The sequence below is a fragment of the Conger conger genome, chromosome 1, assembly GCF_963514075.1.
Source record: "Conger conger chromosome 1, fConCon1.1, whole genome shotgun sequence".
Classification (NCBI taxonomy): domain Eukaryota; kingdom Metazoa; phylum Chordata; class Actinopteri; order Anguilliformes; family Congridae; genus Conger; species Conger conger.
In genome coordinates, this window is record NC_083760.1 from 82015695 (window position 1) to 82035681 (window position 19987).

Consider the following 19987-nt stretch of genomic DNA (forward strand, 5'->3'; position numbering starts at 1 on the left):
AGTGAACGCTGGGTCTTGAAGTTCACTTTCCAAACTATCGCTCTCCTGTGTCGCACAGTAGAGCATAGCTTTCCATTGGCTGTATTGATGTATTTTGTGGCGGATTTGAAGAATAACTTGCTCAGCTAGATATATTAGGTTTTTCCCCATCCCCTGTTTTAATTGATCCAAAGATACAATTTTGAAGGGGTAACGGAAAAGACTCGCTTTCCCAGGGAGCTCGTGGTTTCCCCTCCCCTACCTCGCGCCTTCCCCTCTCGTCTCAGCCAGGTTCTATCGGAGTTGTTGTGGAAGCTAATGATGGCGGCAGCGGGATGCGGATCAGCAACCGCGGCTACGGGGGGAAGTTCTTGCGGTACGGCCGCTGCTAGGGGTCGTTTCCCGGGTCGGCCCTGGTCGTCGCGTAGTCGATTGCGTTCTGAGAAGCGTTCGCAGCTCGGCCGGTTTGGGACTGAAGCCGGAGAGACAGACACTGGAGGCCCAAGGCCCTCCAGCCTTGGACCTGCGCTAAACGACGACCCGTCGCACTTACGTTTACTTGGGATGGAGGCTAAATATAAGCGCCTTGGAGAGGCCGGTTACAACTCAAGCGGCAGTGAAGAGGTGAGCTCCAAACTAGTTCTCTATTCATTTGAATCAGATCGCTTGTATCTTGCATAAGCAGCGCTGCGTGACACTTGCTCGCTTAAAACGAGGTGTATTTTATAAAATTATACTTAGTTAGTCAGAAGAAAGACAGGTTTACCGATAGACCATGATCGCCAGCAAGCTAATTGTAACTAGCTAGCTAACTAGCTAGATAGCTGGATGGTGTCATCAACAAAGGAGGACATCTAGAATCACCCGTATTCGCATATTTATTCTTTCCCTTTTTTGCAAATGGACCCCATTAAACATAACATTCTCTATACCTAAATGTGTTGTGCGTTGCAGGTGTGCAGCAAGTCAATGCTGGGTGTAGCTACGAGCGTACTAGCTAATGTACTATGTTGGAGAGGGGGAGGGGGTTAGCCAGTTTCTAGCTGCATTGTAGAATGAATATAGCAAGATATCAAGATGGTCGACAGAGGAAGCTTATTAAACACACGCACTAAACCAACACTATGCAAAGTACACGCACGCTCATTTTGTGGCTTCGTGTATCATTAGTGGTCGACTAGTATGTGTGAAACTAACATTGCTGGATCACGGTGTTTGCACAGTGTCTACTTAATGGAGGGAAAACGATCTCTGTCGATCGCTGGCTAGCTAACTGTTAGCTAGCCGATATCCTCTCTAGTGCCTTTGAATTCATTGGGTCGCAATGGGTGAAACAAGTAACACAGTGAAACTCTCCCTGTTGAGTGGGTAAATCTGTTGTGTGCAATTCAGTGGAACGTTTCTGACAAGTATCGTAGCGTAACTTAAAGTATTCAAGTTAAGTTTAAGTTACTGTTTTACTTTGTGCAAGAAAGCATTCAACCGCTATTGTCCTTGGTTTAGTAACGTAAGTTATTCCTTTACTCCATTTAGCCGGTGAACAACCGCGATTTTAGCTCACTTGCATAGTTTTGTTTTTGTTTTGCTGAAACGGACTGATCCACTTTTGTTGTGTTTTTTTGTGTCATGTTGAGAATTACTTGAACACAACGGGTTGGTTACTTGAGATGTCAATACAAGCTCTTCCATGTGGTCCTTTTCTGACCAATGGAGTTTTCTCTGACCAAGTTAGTTTCCTTACATTCGCGTCGAAAGTCACACAACACCGATATAGAGCAAGTTCTACTTGTGTACCTTTAGTCTTGAGTACGTCCGTGTGATGGCGAACTAATTTTCACAGTCACGTAGTTAATTATTTTATTTGTTTTGCAGTATAACCGTATACCTGCAGCTCCGTTAATTTGTCATTTTTCCTTTCTCATGCGAATTGTGTCGTTACCTTTTCATAACAAAAAAATAGTACTGTTATTCATGGTTGGTCTGAGCAGCAGATTAAAATTAAGTTGTATTCAAGCTTGGAAATGCCAATATTGCTTGCTGATTTGGCAGATGCTCTTGTCCCTTTAGTTGCATGTCGAGAAGCATAAAATAAGACATTATTACACGTTAGATATACAGGTACCTGGAATATAACCTGGAATCAATAACCAGGAGAACAGAAACATAGCTGGCATATTCATGTCCTGCTAACTTTCAAATTTGTCCTGCACATTTATAAATTATTCCCGTCTTGCAAATTACTATAATCATTCCTCTGCGTTATGTACCTGTAATTGTAAAATAATTGATTTTGAGTTGTGAAGCTGCATATTCAGGGCTAATAACAGAAGCGTGGTGCTCACACGCCAGGGAACGGTTGATGTCTATTGAGCAGTGAGGACCGTGGGGACCGGGGTGCTCTGAAGCGGCCCTGTTGTCAATCCTAATGCATCAACAGGACGTTCTTCAGCCCAGCTTCCTCAGGTAGAAGGCTGTGCTGACCGATGGCACGCAATGACATTTCAGAATATCACGCCGCGCTCCAAAATATGATGGGGGGGGGGGGGATCCTGCAATCTAAAAATGACAGATTACTATTATGCAGACTAATTGGAAATGTATGTGAAACTAAAGGAGGAGCAAAAGCCATGGATTCATTAATAGGGTGCACTCATTAAAGAGCATCATGAGTTTGCACCGGCCCATTAGTGAGTTCTGTTCAGCCTTTACTCCAGGAATGAGTGCAAGGTGCGGGCCGCTTCCAGGTCCGTGCGTTCAGGTAGCAGCCAAGGAGTCCCCGAAAGGGAAAAGAGTTCAGAGCCAACAGTTTTTCACGGTTTGCTTTGGTGTCTGTGATTGTGTGTTTTTTCTGCCAGTGCTTTCTGGGCAGAGGACTTGTTGATAGAAATTGCACATTTTGTAGTCCAACGAATGTCCAGCGATTTGATCCAGAGAGGCTCTTACGCCCCTGCAAAATTTAGGCTTTAAGTGTTTATTTTTTCCATGATTTTAGACTTCTAGGTGGTGTTTTGTTTTGTTTTGTTTTCTAGCTTTCATTGCTTATACATAGAAACATTTGCACAAATGAGGTACTAATGAAAGCGATAAAGAAATAATGAAGAACAACTGAGGAACAACTGACTCATTTGATGTTTGTGCATTCATTTAATGAGTGCTGTGAGAGTGGAGGGGTAAAGTAACATTGTGACAACAACTGATATTAATAGCTAAGTGACTCTAATGAAACTGTTATTGTTAGCAGTTGCAGTGATCGTGGGCTTGTTAATGATTGGTATTATTTAGATGTTATGCTTTGGTGGAGATGCCAAGTTCTGGGAATGGAACGTGCAGGATACCTGCTCTGTTCAAGCACTCAGATGCATTTCCCAGCTTATTTTTCCAGTGAAGGAAAAAAAGAAAAGAAATAAGATCGTTTAACCCACCACAACAATATCTGAGCAAGTTGACTTAAGAGTCGGAGTACAAAAAACGTGACACGGCCGTTAGGGTTAAAGCATCACTCTTTTTGAATCGACATTACTAGCCTTTTTACTACTGTGAAAATGTATTAATAGACCGCTTTCGGTTTCAAGGCCGTAAGCTGAAGTTCAGAACTCTGTCACTTTTTCATGTCTGTCCTGCCCGAGCCGATGCAGGCCCGCTGGGCTATGTTCAAAGTGTAGGCTGCAACGCCTGTCTAGATGGGGGTGAGAGGCAGACCGTGGGAGAGGGGTCATTTCAGGAGACGACGCTTGCACGACAGCGGATGACATTACTGTTGTTCTTCGTTCTATATTTGAAAGTACACACGTGACGTGGCTTTTAATTGGCAACGCTCATGTCGGGCGAAACTGAACACTGAAAAATGGTGTAAATGTTAAAAAGGAGAAGAAACATCACCGTGGTGATGATGTCATCCCTATGTGTGGTGCAGTAGATGGGACTGCTCCCTCAGAGAAAGAATGTATTGGGTTTGAATCCTGACAGGCATCTTTCCGTGTGGTGTTTGGAGCCTGTGTGAATATAGGTTCATTTAACCATGAAGGTACAGTAGGTAAGATTTTTTTAACGCTTCACTCTGTGTTTCCTGTGAACTGCACTCGAAGCAGATAATTTCTTCCCCATTGAACTGTTAGCCATTTTGACTGAAACAGGTCCTGGTAGTATTTCTGACACTCTGGTTTGCCTCAGTAGCGGCTCAATGTCAAGAAAGTTCAACTTAATTGAAATAAACACTGGAAGGGAGCAGACTCCCCAGCTCAATCTGTTTTAGCGATGTATGAATAAATAAATAAATCTGTCATGTCAACATGATAACGTGTTGTACAGTATGGGAGAAAGTACAGTTATTATCGTCTCTTAATGCTGTTTCATCAGAAACTTAGCCCCTAACTTGCTGATTTTAGACTGTTCCAACATGTAGTTGTTGAGGTGGAGGTGAGGTGTATTTCTTTTTCTTATTTTTGGCCTTTTTTCCTTTTCGCACACAACTTTGTCATTTGTGCCAGCTGACTGGTACAGAATTTATATTTGAAAAAAGTAAAGTTATGAATTAGCCATGAATTGTCTGATTGGGTAGGTGACCAAGCAGGTTTACTTGTCCAGCACTTGGTTTTGTTTGCTCTAGTAATGTGAGATTGTCGAGCCCTGTAAAGGTTGAGTTATAGTGGGAAAAGGCGGTGCTCTTAAGCAGATATTGTCCAGTCCACTTATTGGTGAGGCCATGCTTTTCCTGCTGCAGACATTGGCCTGTAATATTTTCCCTCCAGTATTGAGGTGTCCGTATAGTGCAGTAATTGAATTAAAGAGTAATTGCACTCACTGTTTCAGCCTGGCTGTTACAGTTTAGAAAAATTGTGTCTGTGGTGGGTGGAGTAGGCGCATCCTCATTTGCATAGTATTCTCTAACCAATCACGTGCTGGCAGTGTTCCCTTTCATATTGATCTGGCTTGTTAAAGTGTATTGCCCAAAATACCGGTCCCTTTGCCTTTGCCTTTGAACATGATCTTTCTGGCCCTTCCCTTCAGCCAAGGGGGTGCTATGGTAATATGCATGAATATTTTTTTATCATGCAAGAAGAGCAATCTTTCTGAGGGATTTTGTTTGTCATTTTGTGTCCAAATGTCACATCCATAACGCTGGAATTGCCCCCATCATCCAAATTTCACTTAAGTGCTTTTTGCGAGCCAACGCAAATGTGGATAAAAATAAACTTGATCAATGACTTTTACAAATTAATTAAATAATTGATTAATTGCTCTGTTTAATATGTTAATATTAACAGTCCTAACTGTTACCATTCTCTTTGTAGTTGTTTAAATTAACTAACAATTAACTAACAAAGCCTGGGTGTTAAGCAAATATTACCTCTTACCATGGCATGCAAAAATAGTTTTTTTCCTCTGTGTCAATCTGCCAGGGAGATGATTTCCAAGGGTTTGACCCTGAGAGGCCAGGCTACAGGAGCCCTCTACGCTCTGGACACAACCCCTCAAAAAGTAAGTACCCCTCTTTATTAGAAAGATTACTGAAGATCCTCGCCTGCCATGCCAAGTGAACCATCACTCTCTTCCATGTGCAGCTTGTGTCAAAGGGAAATGGTTAACAATTGAAGAAAATATCTAATCATCTCCGTTCAGCAGTATGTACAAAGAGCTTCAGAAGGCGAAAGAAGGCAACATCAACTATTAGCGCTTATTCTGCTTTCGTATTTTGAGAAATCAATTTGCAATGCAATGCTTCAGCTTTGCTTCTAAAGCCATATCTGCTCCTGAAAACTTGTAGTGCATTTTTTTCAACCCGTCCAAACCACTTTCATAATGACAAATAATAATGTGATAATACAGCAGCTGACCACTGAACATTCATTTCAAGCACCTTCATTCAACACTGTTGGGGGGAAAAATAGTTTAATAAATAATTCAAAATACATTTACATGTCTCGAAATTGTGTGGTGTTTGTATGTGAATAAAAAAAATGCAGATATTGCACATTAACCGGAAGGTTTGGTGTAGCCGTGATAAGGTCCGTACGACTTTTGGGCCCTTGAGCAAGGCCCTTAACCCCACATCGAGGTGGGATTATAACCTGCTTAGTCTAATCAACTAGTCACTTTGGATAAATTGTCGGCTGAATAACAAATTATTCTTATAGTAGGCCCACATGAATCAGCATTCTTTTTCTGGTTTTAGTATCTAAAACGGCCCGAAAATGTTTGAAAAGAGCAGTGCCGTTTATTATTATTATTATTATTATTATTATGAATTTTTTTTTTTTTTTAAGTCCCTAACCCTTCCACCTCCTGTGTTCAGTTCTCTGTGTTAACATGGACAGTGGCGAAAGTGTAGCTTAAATGGAGAGAATACAATAGTGAAGGGTAGGGATCAAGGAGTAAAATAACTGGTAAATTACTAACAACAAACAAACAAATTTAGAAGATCAACAGGGTTCTCAAATGGTGTCCCAACGTTTTTTTGGCTTGGTCTCAAAGAGCCAGCTTACGTGGGCTCAGGTTTATATTTAGCAACATCATCGGTTAATAAAAAAAGAAAAAAAGAACGTATGTCACGTGGGAAAGTTTTACAGCTTGGGGAAATAGCTGTTTGATCCTAAAATATGTATACTTCGACCCAATTATTATTATGACATTTTTTTCTTTACATTTTTGATTTCTTTTTTTACTTGAATCACTATGGAACGTATGAAAAGTTCATAAAGCACAAAAAATCTGTGTGGGCGTTTAAATTGTTACCTGTGATGTGTTACAGTGATACCAAATTGTAATTGCCATTATATTGTTTATGTTCAGCTTTGTTTCTGCCTGTAGTTGTCTCATTTTGGCAGAATCAGAATCAGAATCGCTTTATTCGGCAAGTAGTTTTCACATACAAGGAATTTGCTGTGTGCATGCAGACAACATAAAGAATAATACTAACAATAGAAACATAGATATAAAATAAAGTAGAATGTAAATAAATAAAAAATAAAAATAAATATTTGCAGTACAAGATGATTCTGAAGCCGGGTATGTGAAATTTTATTAAAGTGCAAAGTCTATGGGGGCGGGATAAGAGTCTGTTACAATGGGGGGTCCCGGGCCTTGTTGATGTTGATCACAACAGTCACACAGACAGCAGTCTAATGTTAGCTAACTGATATAGCCCATTATATATATTTTTTCCTGTTGCTATTTCTGTGCAAGTGTGGACCTCTGGATAAATAAGTCCTCACATTGAGGATATAAAGACCCGCAGTCTTTATGATATACAACATATATAAGATATATATACTGCAGATACACATATACAAGTAAAACCACTGTCATTTATCAGCCATTCATCTTCTGCAGTCACTAGTTGATATTTATTTCCTTTGTCATATTGAAAATGCTTACTGGATTTTGTGCACACTAGGGCTGCATGATGTAGCTATTGTACATTGAATATATATATTTTTTGTGCAATAAGAAGTATCTCTCGCAGCTGGTGGTAGGTTTTGTTCCTTCTTTTCCTCTTTAATCATACTTTAATCATATGGTAACACATCTCCAGATTTCAGTGAAATGCTTCCGGGGGGCAGAAAAAAACATCACTTGTATCGATGCAATGTTGCTTAACTTACCTATTAGTTTTGAGAAACGTTTTCGCTCTTTATCCTTGTAGTCATCTTTTTATCTACCATATGGAAACAGCGTGGCCCTGTTGCTGTCATATCAACATTGAAGATACGAGTGATGTTTCTTTCCCCCAGAAGCATTTCACTTTGCCATAGAAAATTGGAGGTGTACTACTGCATCAGGTATGATTAAATAAAAAAAGACTGAAAGAAATTTAGCACCGCATGCCGGAGATGGTTGGTACTGCACTTACAAAAAAAAGAAGAAGAAAAAAAAAAGAGAAAGATTATACTGCAATGGCTATATCAGCAAGCCCTAGTGTGGACTTCTTTGACGTTGCTCAGAAGCCATGCTAGATGGCAATAACCCATTGTCATCACCTTATCAACTGCATGTTCTAATGATCACATATTTGTGATTGTACGCTGTTGGGCCAGTTCTTGAGGATCACATTAAGAAAGCTATGATCTGCAGTGAGGCAGTTGTCAAGAAACCAATGGCTGTGTTTTTGGATGTACAAGAAAATTCACTACAAATAATTCATCTTTATTTTCAGGCAATCCTCCTAAAAAATTGTTAAAACGGACACAAGAGAAGCCCCCTCCTGCACTGGTCCTTCCAGCAACAAGAACTGCATCACCAGTTCCTAAAAAGCCTACTAAACCTCCCCCAGAAACGAAGCAGAAATCTGTAAATGCTAAGCTTCAAATCAACAGTGGCAAAGGTTCAAAAAACCACCCTTCGCAAAATGTAAAGAAAGTGCCACCTCAGTCATCAACAAGGGGAAAGCCCCAAAAATCCACAAAGCCAAGACTTACTGTCAAATTAGTGGCAAAAACGACAGTGAAGAAAGAACCTGTGGTCCGTCAGAAGCCCGTCAAAAAGCTAAAGGTGGCCGGTTTTCAGTTTCTGTCGAAAGCCAGGAAATTACAAGGTCCTCAGCTCTCTACTGCCCATGTCAAGTTAAAGAAAGGGACCCTTAGTGATGGTGCAGAGCCTGTGAAAAGCAGAGGACGAGGCAGAGTCACTAAGCAAGGCGGGTTGGCGGCAGTAGAGAAAACGGAGCCAAGCGGTTTTCGTCGGAGGGGCAAAGCTAATGTCGATGACCAAAAGACCGAAGGGAGGCAGTCTGCACAGAAGCACGATCTTCCATTGGAAACTGTATGTGCAGAGTCCAAAACTGATGGAAGGAAAAGCAGACGCCGGCAGAAAGCTTTGGAGACAAACCCTGAAGGCTTTAAACGGAGGAGGCGTAAAAAAGGTGATCCAGTTTCTGAGACCGCTCGGAGTCTGGTGGCAGAATCGGGAAGTCCCAGTGCGGAGGTTAGCACTTCCGAGGTCTCAATGGTGACAGAAGGCAATCCAGTACTTGGAGAGGAAATGGAGAAATTGGTGAGCACAGATAAGAGTAAGGATGACTACCAAGTCACTGGCATCCATGTCCCATTAGCAGTAGAGCCTAAAAAGTCATCTCCTGACACTGCTGAGAGTCTACCTTTTGAAAGTGATGGCCAAGACATGGGAATCCCAGGACTGAAGCTGAAGAGGGTTAGGAATCCAAAAGCTATGCTAGCAAGTTCAGCCCGGTCACATACTGGTGGACGTGGCTCTAAGGGCTCACGCAAGAAACAGAGTAAATTTGTATGGACCCTGACGTTAGTAAAAGGCAAAAGCAAGGCAAGTAAGCCACAAGAGTCTGAGGATCTTGGCAAAACGGCAGAAGGCTTAGGAGACTCCACAAAAATGAACCAGGATACTTCTGATGACTCTTGGGTGATTAAAAGTCCAGAAAAGGTTGACTGCGAGGAGATTAAAGTTGAGGACACACCTGGACTAACAAAGCAAAGACGAAAACGAGCCAAGTCATGCAAGCAGAGAAAAGACAAGTTGTCTGTAAGTATTGAACTAGGAGAGGTAAAGCAAGCCTATCCAGATGAGGCCACACAAACAGATGGAGATATTTTAATTGAAGAGACTGTTCCGCCACTCCAGCTGAAGGTGGTTTCCTCACCTGGCAAATTCAACAGTTTGCAGCCATCATTCTTGATTCGTCGAGTTGGTTCTGATTCAGAAGAGAAAGAACCAATAGCAGAAAACATCAGTGATATTCCTGAGGAAAAACCGGCTGTATTGGAAGCTGCCATCCAACCTGCTCCTAAAGTAAGGGTAAGATCTAACCTCTCTAGCCCAAGAAAGAAGCGTGGCCATAAGCCTTGGACAAGCCATAAACGTAAGACGAAGAAAAATCTTGCTGTCGGAATTACTCCACCTTTACCTGTCCCCGAAGCTGAGGCCCAGAGTGAGGAATTTTCTGCAATAGCTGTTCTGCCTAAGCCAAGACGAAAAGCCGGTCAAGTGGGAGTTCCAAGGAGGAGAAGGTCTTCCCCTATGAAGAAGAGGCAGTGGTCTTATAAAACTGCAGTTGCTCTTGAGCCTGCCGTCTCTGAACCTTTCGCAGTGCCTGACATAGCCGAGATTGCTGCAGAGACGGGAGAGGAGGTTGCTGCAGATTCAAAAGGAGATGGAGAGGTCTTAGTTTTAGAACCTCCAGTGACTGAACAACGGCCATTGTGTTTTGTCAGGAAACCTCCTAGACATGGAAAGAAGCGACGAAGGGCGTTAATTGGCCAAAAGGTGAAACGTAAAGGGCAGCCTCCTAGATTGCCTAGATTGCAGGAGGGGGTGGATGTTGGTGATTGCTGTTCGTTCGCCACTTCAACCCCTTCAAGGCCAAAACTAGTTGGTGTCCTGAAGACAAAGTACCGTAGGAAACAAGTTCCTAGCTCAAGCCTTCAGTTTCTTGGGGTGAAACGTCAAAGGGCCAGACCAGCCATTTTGAGTAAGGAATTGGAAATGGACTTAGCCCAACAGCTACTTGACCAGGATGGGAATGATGGAGCAGAGGGAGAGTCGCCAGGCTCCAGAGACCGTCAGAGGAGGAAGTCCAAATTCCTCAAGAACATCCGGCATTTTATCATGCCTGTGGTTAGTGCTCGGTCCTCACGGGTTATCAAGACACCAAAGAGGTTTATGGATGATGCAGGCATGTCTGTTCTCCCCAAGCGGAGCACCCCAAAGAAAGGCCACCCATTTAGCCTGCATCCACGATCGGGCAGGAAATGTGAGCAGTCTGCTGTTGAGGACCTGATTCCTGAATTGCCTCAGGAAGGTGAAGACACGCCGACAGAGCCCTCTTTGGATACTTATCTGTCATCAAGCCAGGGGCCCAGTGAGGACTCCATACTTGCAGAAGAAAGCTCGACCCTGGATAATCTTTCGGGAAAGCGAAAATCTCTGTTACGGGAGCCCAGTTTCAAGTGGCGTGTGATTGGGGCTTCTGGCGGAGAAGTGTTCACTCTAGCTAAGCCCAGAGAGAAAGTTAGACAATATAAGAAACGATTTTCCCCTAAAGGTTTCCTAACCTGTAGGGACCCATCTGCCGGCACTCCCCCCCTCCCTCGCAAGAAAAGGACTCCTAAGCTCTGCACAGGGGGGACGCAAACAAAGATCTATAAAAAACTAAAGAAGCTGACCCCAGGCAGTGGTAGAAGACGCAGGAAGAAGGATGGAATCTGCTTTCCTTTTGGTAACTCTGCTGATGTGGAAAAAAGAGGGCAAATTGATTGTGACAAAGGCTCAAGTCTGATTAAGTCTCTCTCGGACACGGAGAGTGAAAAAGCTAAACTGAAGATTGAGGATCTCAATTCTCCTGGAGTTGTCCGAAAAGTAGCAGTGTGTGTCCGCGCCAGTGATTCAGAGATCCAGATGTTGCAATGTGGACCTCAAATGGAGGATTTGGCTAAGGAAAAGGTGAACATGAATGATTCTCCTTGGCCAAAACCCAGTGGTAAGCATTCTCTTTGCTATGTATTTGAGTGAGTGTTGTTTGTGCTGTAACTTGTCGCAGACTAACATGATGAATTAAAACATCAGATGTTGTCAGAGTAATTAAAACTTTGGGCGTGTGTTCTGTGCTATGTGTATAATTAATTTAAGTTTTCTGTTAGTTGTGCTCTCTTACTCCATTTGACGACCCTGTTCTCTCTTGAAGATGAGACCTTGAAAACAGAGGCTACAAATCAGGAACTACTGCCAGAGTTGGATCAGAGTGCAGAGAGTGACAGGGTGGTATTGGAGGAGAAGGGCACCTCAAACCGAATTCGTCTGACCAGTGCCAACAAGAGGATGTTCCACCTGTTGAAGAGAGCCAGGGTCCAGCTCATCAAGATCGACCAGCAGAAACAGCTCAAGTCTTCCCAGGTAATGAATGGCCTTTTGTCCTAGATCTTGTGCTTCACACTTAGTTTTTGTTTTTTTGTTTTTCCTTAAATGTTGCTACTACGACCCTAGTAGCAAGAGTGCATGACATCAGTCGCATACAACAGTGACTAAATGTTGTTTTCTGTAGCTTCTGTCTGGGGCTCTGAGTGCGGGAGCCCGAGATGGCAGTGTGACAGGTGTGAAGAGAAGACGGAAAAGAAAGGAGCGCCTTGAGGCTGGCTCCGCAAACAGGAATGGGGCCCCTCAGGTATGGGTGCGACACTGACAGAATCACTGAAGCTCCTCCTGTGCACATAGCGTTAAGCTAGTGACTTTTTTTTTTTTTTTTACTGCCACAGACAACACTGTACTACAAGAGAAAACATGAATCGACCACATGAATGATTAGAACTGGAACTTGTGCATCTGAGTGTGCCCTGCAGATGATTGGAGTGACCAGAGGAGCTCTGGCTCACTGAACCCCACTCTATCTTTTGTAGACACCATCCCTGTAGTCAGTTAATGAAATAGTTTAGGCTTGAACATCAATACTGTAGTGCTGGCCTGCCTGGATTTGCAGAACCACGTAAAGCTATTTAAGTTGACACTGGGGTACCCATCTCGGAAGAAAAGTGAAAAAGTAAAAGTATGCCTATAAAATATGTGAATGGATGCTGATGTCGAACATCACAGCAAGGTGCTGTGTAGTTTTAGTGACCAAAGGGAGTAAGTGCTCAGTCGATCTGTCAGCTTGTGCATTGAGTATGCGGAAGTATGAATGAGTGTAGTCCAGTTGGGAAATCTTTTGTGCAAGTGAGTAAGTAAAAAATGGTGTTCTGTTGCCCAGTGTCTGTTTGGTAATGTATCCATATAGCCATTTACTGATAGGAAAGTGTATTTTAGCTTCAGTTCCTCTTTTCCCCTCCCACGACCCACCAGGACCTCCGCCGAGGCGGTCCGCGGATCAAGCACGTGTGCCGGGCGGCGGCCGTGGTTCTGGGGCAGCCCCGTGCCACAATCCCCGACGACATCCCGCGGCTGAGTGCCCTGCCACTGCACGAGAGATCCAGCATCTCGCCCTCTCCGACTGCAGAAGGTGATGCCACGAGGGCGATGTTCAATTCAATTCAACTTAACTTCATTTCTGTTGCGCTTTTCACAGACGACTGTCACAAAGACTCTTTACAGAGTAAAAATTAAAAAGAGCCCCCTGATAGCATGAGGTAAAACACTCAAGTGTGGAGAAAAAGCCTCAAACAGTGGGAGGAACCCGGCTATAGGGCCGATGACCATCCTCCACTGGCTCATAGTTAGAGTTGGTTGCAGTTGAGGTATTAAACTAGCAAGTAAAGTATTGACATGACATATTTACCCTTTTTTTTTTTTTTTTTTTATCAGTTGATGAGGTGACAATTCACTTTTTGAAAGTTCCATCACTTGGTAAATGGTTGGCATTTATATAGCGCCTTTATCCAAAGCGCTGTACAATTGATGCTTCTCATTCCCCCATTCATCCGCAAACTCGCACCCCAACGGCTATTAGCTGCCGTTATCTGCCAGCTCATTAGGAACAATTGGGGGTTATGCGTCTTGCTCAGGGACATTTCAACACACCCAGGGCGGGATTGAAACGGCAACCCTCCAACTACCAGACAACTGCTCTTACCTCCTGAGCCAATGTCGCCCCTAGTACACTTGTACATTTATGTTTATTTGTATTGCAGGTGCTCTTGTGCAGATCACAAGGCCATTTTGGCTATTGACAAATGGCTTGGGTAAGAGCACCAGAACAGGGTAGAAATGAACACTATACATGTAATACAAAGCTGACCAAATTCAGCCACGATACAAATAGGTTATTTTAGAGCCTGCCTGTTTGATTTTGTGTATACCTTGAGTGTGAGAAACCCCAAAAGACTCTTTTTCTCAATGGCAGTGTTCTCCCCCCTCTCAGGCAGGACGTCCCCTTCAGGACCCAGCAGTCCCACCCCACAGGACCAAAAGGTGAGTCGGGGGCGCAGGGTCCGTCCCCGCAGCGAGTACGGGCCCTTCGGAATGCGCTCGCGGAGGTGTGGGACCTGCAAGGGGTGCCACCACGAAGAGGACTGCGGCAAATGCATCAACTGCCTGGACAAGCCCAAGTTTGGGGGACCCAACACCAAGCGGCAGTGCTGTGTGTAAGTGGCACATTATCGATGCTCAAGGCAACCTTTTAACCATGCTGCATTGTAAAGGATTATTTTTAAAGTGAGAAGCGATGCTGAATTCTCATTCATATTTCACTGGCGTCTGAACCAGTTTGCTTTGCACAATTCAACCGATAAACCAAAAAAGGCTTTCTTCTGTCATAGCCGTCCTTTTTGTAATTGTAATAAACTCCACTGTCCTTGCGGTGGCGGATTCATTTCTGATTGGACTAATGTAAGAATTGAGGGATTTACTGTGGTAGTATCCGTTTCTAGTTTCATTTCCACCTCTGACCTTGAAGCTTCAAATGACAACTAATTTAATAAGTTGTACATGGGAGTTCTCTTTCTCTTGCTCACTTTCTCCCTCCCTCCCTCCCTCCCTCCCTCCCTCCCTCCCTTTGAAGGTTTAAGAGGTGTGACCGGATTGAGGAAAAAAAGGCCCAGCGCCTAGTGGGAAAGTTCCAAAAGGGTACGCCAGCATGCAGTTACACACCCCCTCCATCAGATGTCACCAGTTCCCCCCCAGAATAGCATGGGCTTTTCAAGCCTCAGTGTCACGCATTGCGCCTTTCACATTGACATTTAGGCATTTAGTAGATGCTCTTTTAGGCAACAAACCGTGCTGATGCGAAGTCATAAGGTTCATCACAGATGGTAGTTAAGGCAATCTTACAGCATAAACTTAGATACTGTCGTCGGTGCAGGAAGGAAATGGAGATTGTAGTAGTATTAGGAAGCATGGTTTAAGGGGTGTAGTTTCATGTTTCACCGGTTTGGGCATTAGGTGCAATTTTAAATTGGTGTTTTCGCTGGACATCCCGTGTGTATCTGCATGCGTCACGTTCGTGTCTGTGTACGTGTTTGCAGGCTACGCCAAGCGGAGGAGGTCATCGGCCAGCGGCTGTCACTCCAGCAACGACGAGGGAGAGGCGGGGGAAGGAGGGGGCCGGTCGCCGGCCACACCCCTGGCTGACGGCGAGAGCCCGTCGCTGAGGAAGCAGCCGCGGCGCTGTGTGAAGCCGCGCTCCTACTGCGACCTCCTGGACTACGACTCCGACCTGGACATCGTGGGAGGCTCCAACTCTGCCTCCCCTGGTCGCCGGAGGGCCTCCGGCCCTCGGGGCCAAGGTAGGAGCAAGAGGAAGGGTCAGCGGGCCCGGGCACTCATTCTGCACATCCTCCTCATACCCGGGCTGCTTTCCAATGGCTTATTCTGCACCCCTTATTCTTTTCTCCTGGCTCCACCCTTCGGGAGAGGCGATCAAAGGAGGCGAGAGACGGCAGAGAATACAGGGAAATTGAGAAAACGTGAATTAGGCAATTGCCGTGTCCTTGCTCCTTCGAACGTCAGTTGGAAGCCATGCCAGTTACAGCGTGGCATATGCGTGGTAGATGGGTAGAGGTGGATCCCCAGATTTTACAAGTCACGCATTGCGAAGAACTGCTTCCACCAAAGAGACCGCTCACGTTTCCTTGCTCAGGAAAGGTTCGGGAGCCTCCTGATTTCTAGGTTCTGGCTCTTGGAAGGAACCTGTAGCTGGTTGGAATTTCCTTTAAGATGGCCAACCTCAATCAATTTCCGGGTCAGGCGAAGAATGAGGAGAAAAATAAGCTATTAGAAAGAGCCCCCAGCGCTGTACGTTTCGCATTCACACTGTCTTCCTCTAGTGGTGAAGCTGAAATATTGCTAACCTTGCTATGTTGCTCACCCTGGTACGTGGACCTCAATGGGGTCGATGTGTTTGGGGATCAAAGCAGCAAAAAGTTAACATTTGAAAAACGGTATCGTTACTCAGGAACATCCACAGTTACACTTGTTTTGGGGGAATTCACGAAGAACTACTGTCTACAGAAGTAGGGCAACTCTGTATATCTGCACAACACAAAGCACAAGAAGTTTTGGGGCGCGGCTCAAGGGCGCAGTATCATTTACAACTTTTGTCTCCCCACAGACCTGGCGTCTCTGGAGGGCTTCTCTGGTGGCATTTCGGAGGACGGTGTACGGCATCGCAGACCCGGCCAGCACCGAGTCCCACCCTGCCGCCGAAAAGTCGAAAAGGTAACGATTACCCAGACATGGTCACGTGGACTCCTGACACTGTAACACCGTTTCTGCAAGCTGTCCGGACTCCTCACACTGTAACCCCGTTTCTGCAAGCTGTCCAGACTCCTCACACTGTAACACCGTTTCTGCAAGCTGTCCAGACTCCTCACACTGTAACACCGTTTCTGCAAGCTGTCCAGACTCCTCATACTGTAACACCGTTTCTGCAAGCTGTCCAGACTCCTCACACTGTAACACCGTTTCTGCAAGCTGTCCAGACTCCTCACACTGTAACACCGTTTCTGCAAGCTGTCCAGACTCCTCATACTGTAACACTGTTTCTGCAAGCTGTCCAGACTCCTCACACTGTAACACCTTTCAACAAGCTGTCCAGACTCCTCACACTGTAACACCGTTTCTGCAAGCTGTCCAGACTCCTCACACTGTAACACCCACATGACACAGGGACGGGCAGCTCCAGTACCTCAGAGTCACATCGTTCTTGTCTCATGAAATCACAAATAATATTCTGACTATAAGCTTGTAATTTCTCCTTCTTTCTGTGTAATGTCTTGCACTGATTCTCACAATGTCAAGGTTAACAACATCTCCCATTCACAATTGTGTGTGTGTGTGGGGGTTTTCAGTGCATTAAAGTCCAATTTACATCCAATTTTACACCTAATTTTCGCTGACATTGCTCTTTGTTGAGAGCTACATTGATCAATGCTGCTGCGTTAGCTCGTAGCCCGTTTGATGCTTTCACAGTCAGTGCTACTGACTGGTGGGGAATTGGGAAGATGCCCTCAGCTCTCAGGATTTGGAAAAGCCCGTTCGTACTCCAACTGCCTTAACTGACTCCTAGATGGACAACACCCCTGCAGGATTTTGCACGTCTCTCTCTCTCTCTCTCTCTCTCACACTCACACTCACACTCACACTCACTCTCACTCTCACTCTCACTCTCACTCACTCTTCTTCACCCGGTGGTGCTTTTTCCTGGTGGTGGGATTGCCTGTCTCCTCTGCGAGTGTGTGTGTGTGTGTGTGTGTGTGTGTGTGTGTGTGTGTGTGTGTGTGTGTGTGAGCGGCCTGCTTGCGGGTCTTTTGGCATAACGCTGGTGCTTTTTGCTTTGGCTTTAGCGGTCCACCCCCTCACAGGCTCTGCAGGAGGCCCGGGGCGGGGAGGAGGACACGGAGGAGAGGGAGAGCCTGCAGGCCGAGCGGCTGCTCCTCCGTATGGTCCGCTCGGATTCGGAGGACCCCCTCTCCATGCAGGAGGAGGACACTGCGGCATTTGCCGTGCCGACGTTGGAGGAGAAAGCGGAGGAGGTGGCGGTTTCTGAGGCGGGGCCGCGGGACCCTGCCCAAACTGACCCGCCCTGTCTCCTCCCTTCCCAGAGTCCCCTGGAGCAGACCCCTCCCAGCGTCCTGGCCGCACTCGCCAATGGCTTCGCCCAGAGGGAGAAGGAGCCGTCCGAGCCTTCGCACAAGATCCGCGTCGACTTCAAGGTCAGCCAATCAGAGCTGTGGTTCCTAAGCAGGGCCCCTCTCTGCCAATCAGAGCTGTGGTTCCTAAGCAGGGCCCCTCTCTGCCAATCAGAGCTGTGGTTCTTAACCCATCTGAATTGGCACCGCCGATCTAAGCACATATATATACTGAAACCAGTTTAAATGGCCAGTCTCACCCTCCTCTAAATTAAAAAGTTGTGTGACTCTTTCCTGAATGTAGTTACCGAACATGTATACAGGTCCACCAATTACATTTACATGCAACACCTTGAACATCCACAGTGGGTCAGCATTGTACCTAGTTTTGCTTATTTGCACTCAATTGAGACTGCAGTCAGCGAGGAGGTCCGCGATGTAAAGGTGGCGCTGGCAGAAGCAACAGTTGTGAAAACTTAAGAGGAAAATAGTTTTACATTTTTTGATTTCGTGTGTCTGTTTTTTTTTTTTTTTGGCCCTCCTCTCCCCCTGTCCCACAGGAGGACTGCAACATCCAGAACATGTGGCTGATGGGTGGCCTGAGCGTGCTGACCTCCGTCCCCACCATGCCCCAGTACGCCTGCCTGCTCTGTGCCAGCAAAGGTCACCACGAGGTACTGCTCGCTACTGACCTGCTCCCCACACCCCTCACGCCCCACTCCCCACACCCCTCATGCCCCTCCCCACACCCCCCTCATGCCCCTCCCCACACCCCCACACCCCCCTCATGCCCCTCCCCCTCGCTTTTGCAGAAGTGTAAACACTCTTTCCGTTGATCCAGTGATACATCCTCCAGGCCTCTCCCCCCTGCAGTGCCACCCATTCATGAATGGAGGCTATAATTACCAGGGCAATCACAGAAATGTCAATGTCAGTACACTTATGTCATTTTCCTGGTAATTATACGTGTATTTTGTAATTAAGTCCTTTTCCCAGTTAACTGGTGCCAGCCAGCGGCAGACAGGCTCCTCGTTCAGAGTCATCTCTGAATGAGAATCCTCAATTGTACAGCCCTTTGGATAAAGGCGTTATATAAATGCAGACATTTACCGTTTTACCATTTACGGTCGATTACACTGAAGCAGAGGACAATCCTCCCCGGAGCAATGTGGGGTTAAGGGCCTTTAGTCAAGAGCCCGACGGCTACACCGGGGCTTGAACCACCAACCTTCCGGGTCCCAGTCATGTACCTTAGCCACAAGGCTACAGGCCGCCTCCTGTGGATTGAGCGTCTCTTCTCTCCTCACAGATGCTGTACTGTCAGGTGTGCTGTGAGCCCTTTCACCGCTTCTGCCTGGAGCCTGCGGATCGCCCCCTGGAGGAGAATAAGGAGAACTGGTGCTGCCGCCGCTGCAAGTTCTGCCACGTCTGTGGGCGCAAGAACAAACCCTCGAAGGTAGAGAGGCCTGGGGCACTAGCCTGGGTGGGGCACACTTAGCTGGTGCCTATTCACTTGCGTGACCTGGTGCACACCTTTGGCTGGTCCTCTTTGGAGTCAAACACTCAATCTGGACATTACTCCTTTTCAGCCTCTGTTGGAGTGTGAGAAATGTCAGAACTGCTATCATCCCTACTGCCTGGGACCCAACTACCCAAAACCCAACAAGCGCAAGAAGTCTTGGGTAAGCCCCGAACCCGCCCGGCAGAACCAGTCCCTCGGCTCTACATCTCTGGGTCTGTTTCAGTGTTAAATAAGGGCTTTTTTTCAACAGGGACTCCCTCAAGGGACCTCGGGAAATGTCTGTTCGGCCCTTCTCACTCCTGCCCCTTTCCGCAGGTGTGCATGACGTGCATCAGGTGCAAAAGCTGTGGAGTGACCCCGGGGAAAAGCTGGGACTCGGAATGGAACCACGAAAAGGGCCTTTGTCCTGACTGCGTCAAACTCTATGACCAGGGTGAGGATCACATGGAGGCTGGGCGTCCGGCTCGTGCTGCTCTTCTCTGGTGCTCTGTGTTTTTGTCCTGGGTGAAATGAAGCAGTCTTGTTGAATCGGGGACGGTTATCATTTTTGAGGTTACCAATTTATTTATCAGAACCTGGTTCCTCGGGTCACAAGCCGGGTTCCTTCCGGACCTCTGGACTACCCCACCGACTGTGGTCTTGAGTGAGACTGTTTAAATATTGATCACTTTCATGTTCTGTTTAAAGGAAATTACTGTCCCATCTGCTACAAGTGCTACGAGGACAACGACTACGACAGCCAGATGATGCAGTGCGCTACCTGCACACACTGGGTCCATGCAAAGTGCGAGGGACTGTCAGGTGAGTCCGATCGCAGTCTTTCACACGGCCTCTCCAAAGTAGAGACGGCCTTCTCTAGATACTGCTAGCTTTTTAGCTCTTTGCTTTCAACTTAGTTGGCTCACGAGGTACGTGGCCTTCTTAATGGACATTTGGAGAAGAAATATTTCTGTTTAAGTTATCTCATGTT

The 19987-nt window shown here is 45.9% G+C and overlaps 1 protein-coding gene across 1 annotated transcript in view; it reads left to right on the forward strand.

Annotated features, from left to right (window-relative positions):
* The first annotated feature begins 290 nt into the window (after window positions 1-290).
* Window positions 291-19987, forward strand: part of kmt2bb (lysine (K)-specific methyltransferase 2Bb) — a 38178-nt gene continuing 18481 nt past the window's right edge. Inside the window, exons 1-16 of the mRNA XM_061238230.1 lie at window positions 291-603; window positions 5379-5457; window positions 8132-11422; window positions 11627-11835; window positions 11984-12103; window positions 12775-12931; window positions 13790-14012; window positions 14429-14493; window positions 14892-15152; window positions 15977-16083; window positions 17469-17579; window positions 18056-18169; window positions 18805-18951; window positions 19085-19177; window positions 19333-19450; window positions 19705-19818. Of these exons, the coding sequence (XP_061094214.1) occupies window positions 298-603; window positions 5379-5457; window positions 8132-11422; window positions 11627-11835; window positions 11984-12103; window positions 12775-12931; window positions 13790-14012; window positions 14429-14493; window positions 14892-15152; window positions 15977-16083; window positions 17469-17579; window positions 18056-18169; window positions 18805-18951; window positions 19085-19177; window positions 19333-19450; window positions 19705-19818 (5515 nt within the window). The 5' untranslated portion in view covers window positions 291-297. The remainder of the gene's footprint in view (window positions 604-5378; window positions 5458-8131; window positions 11423-11626; window positions 11836-11983; window positions 12104-12774; window positions 12932-13789; window positions 14013-14428; window positions 14494-14891; window positions 15153-15976; window positions 16084-17468; window positions 17580-18055; window positions 18170-18804; window positions 18952-19084; window positions 19178-19332; window positions 19451-19704; window positions 19819-19987) is intronic.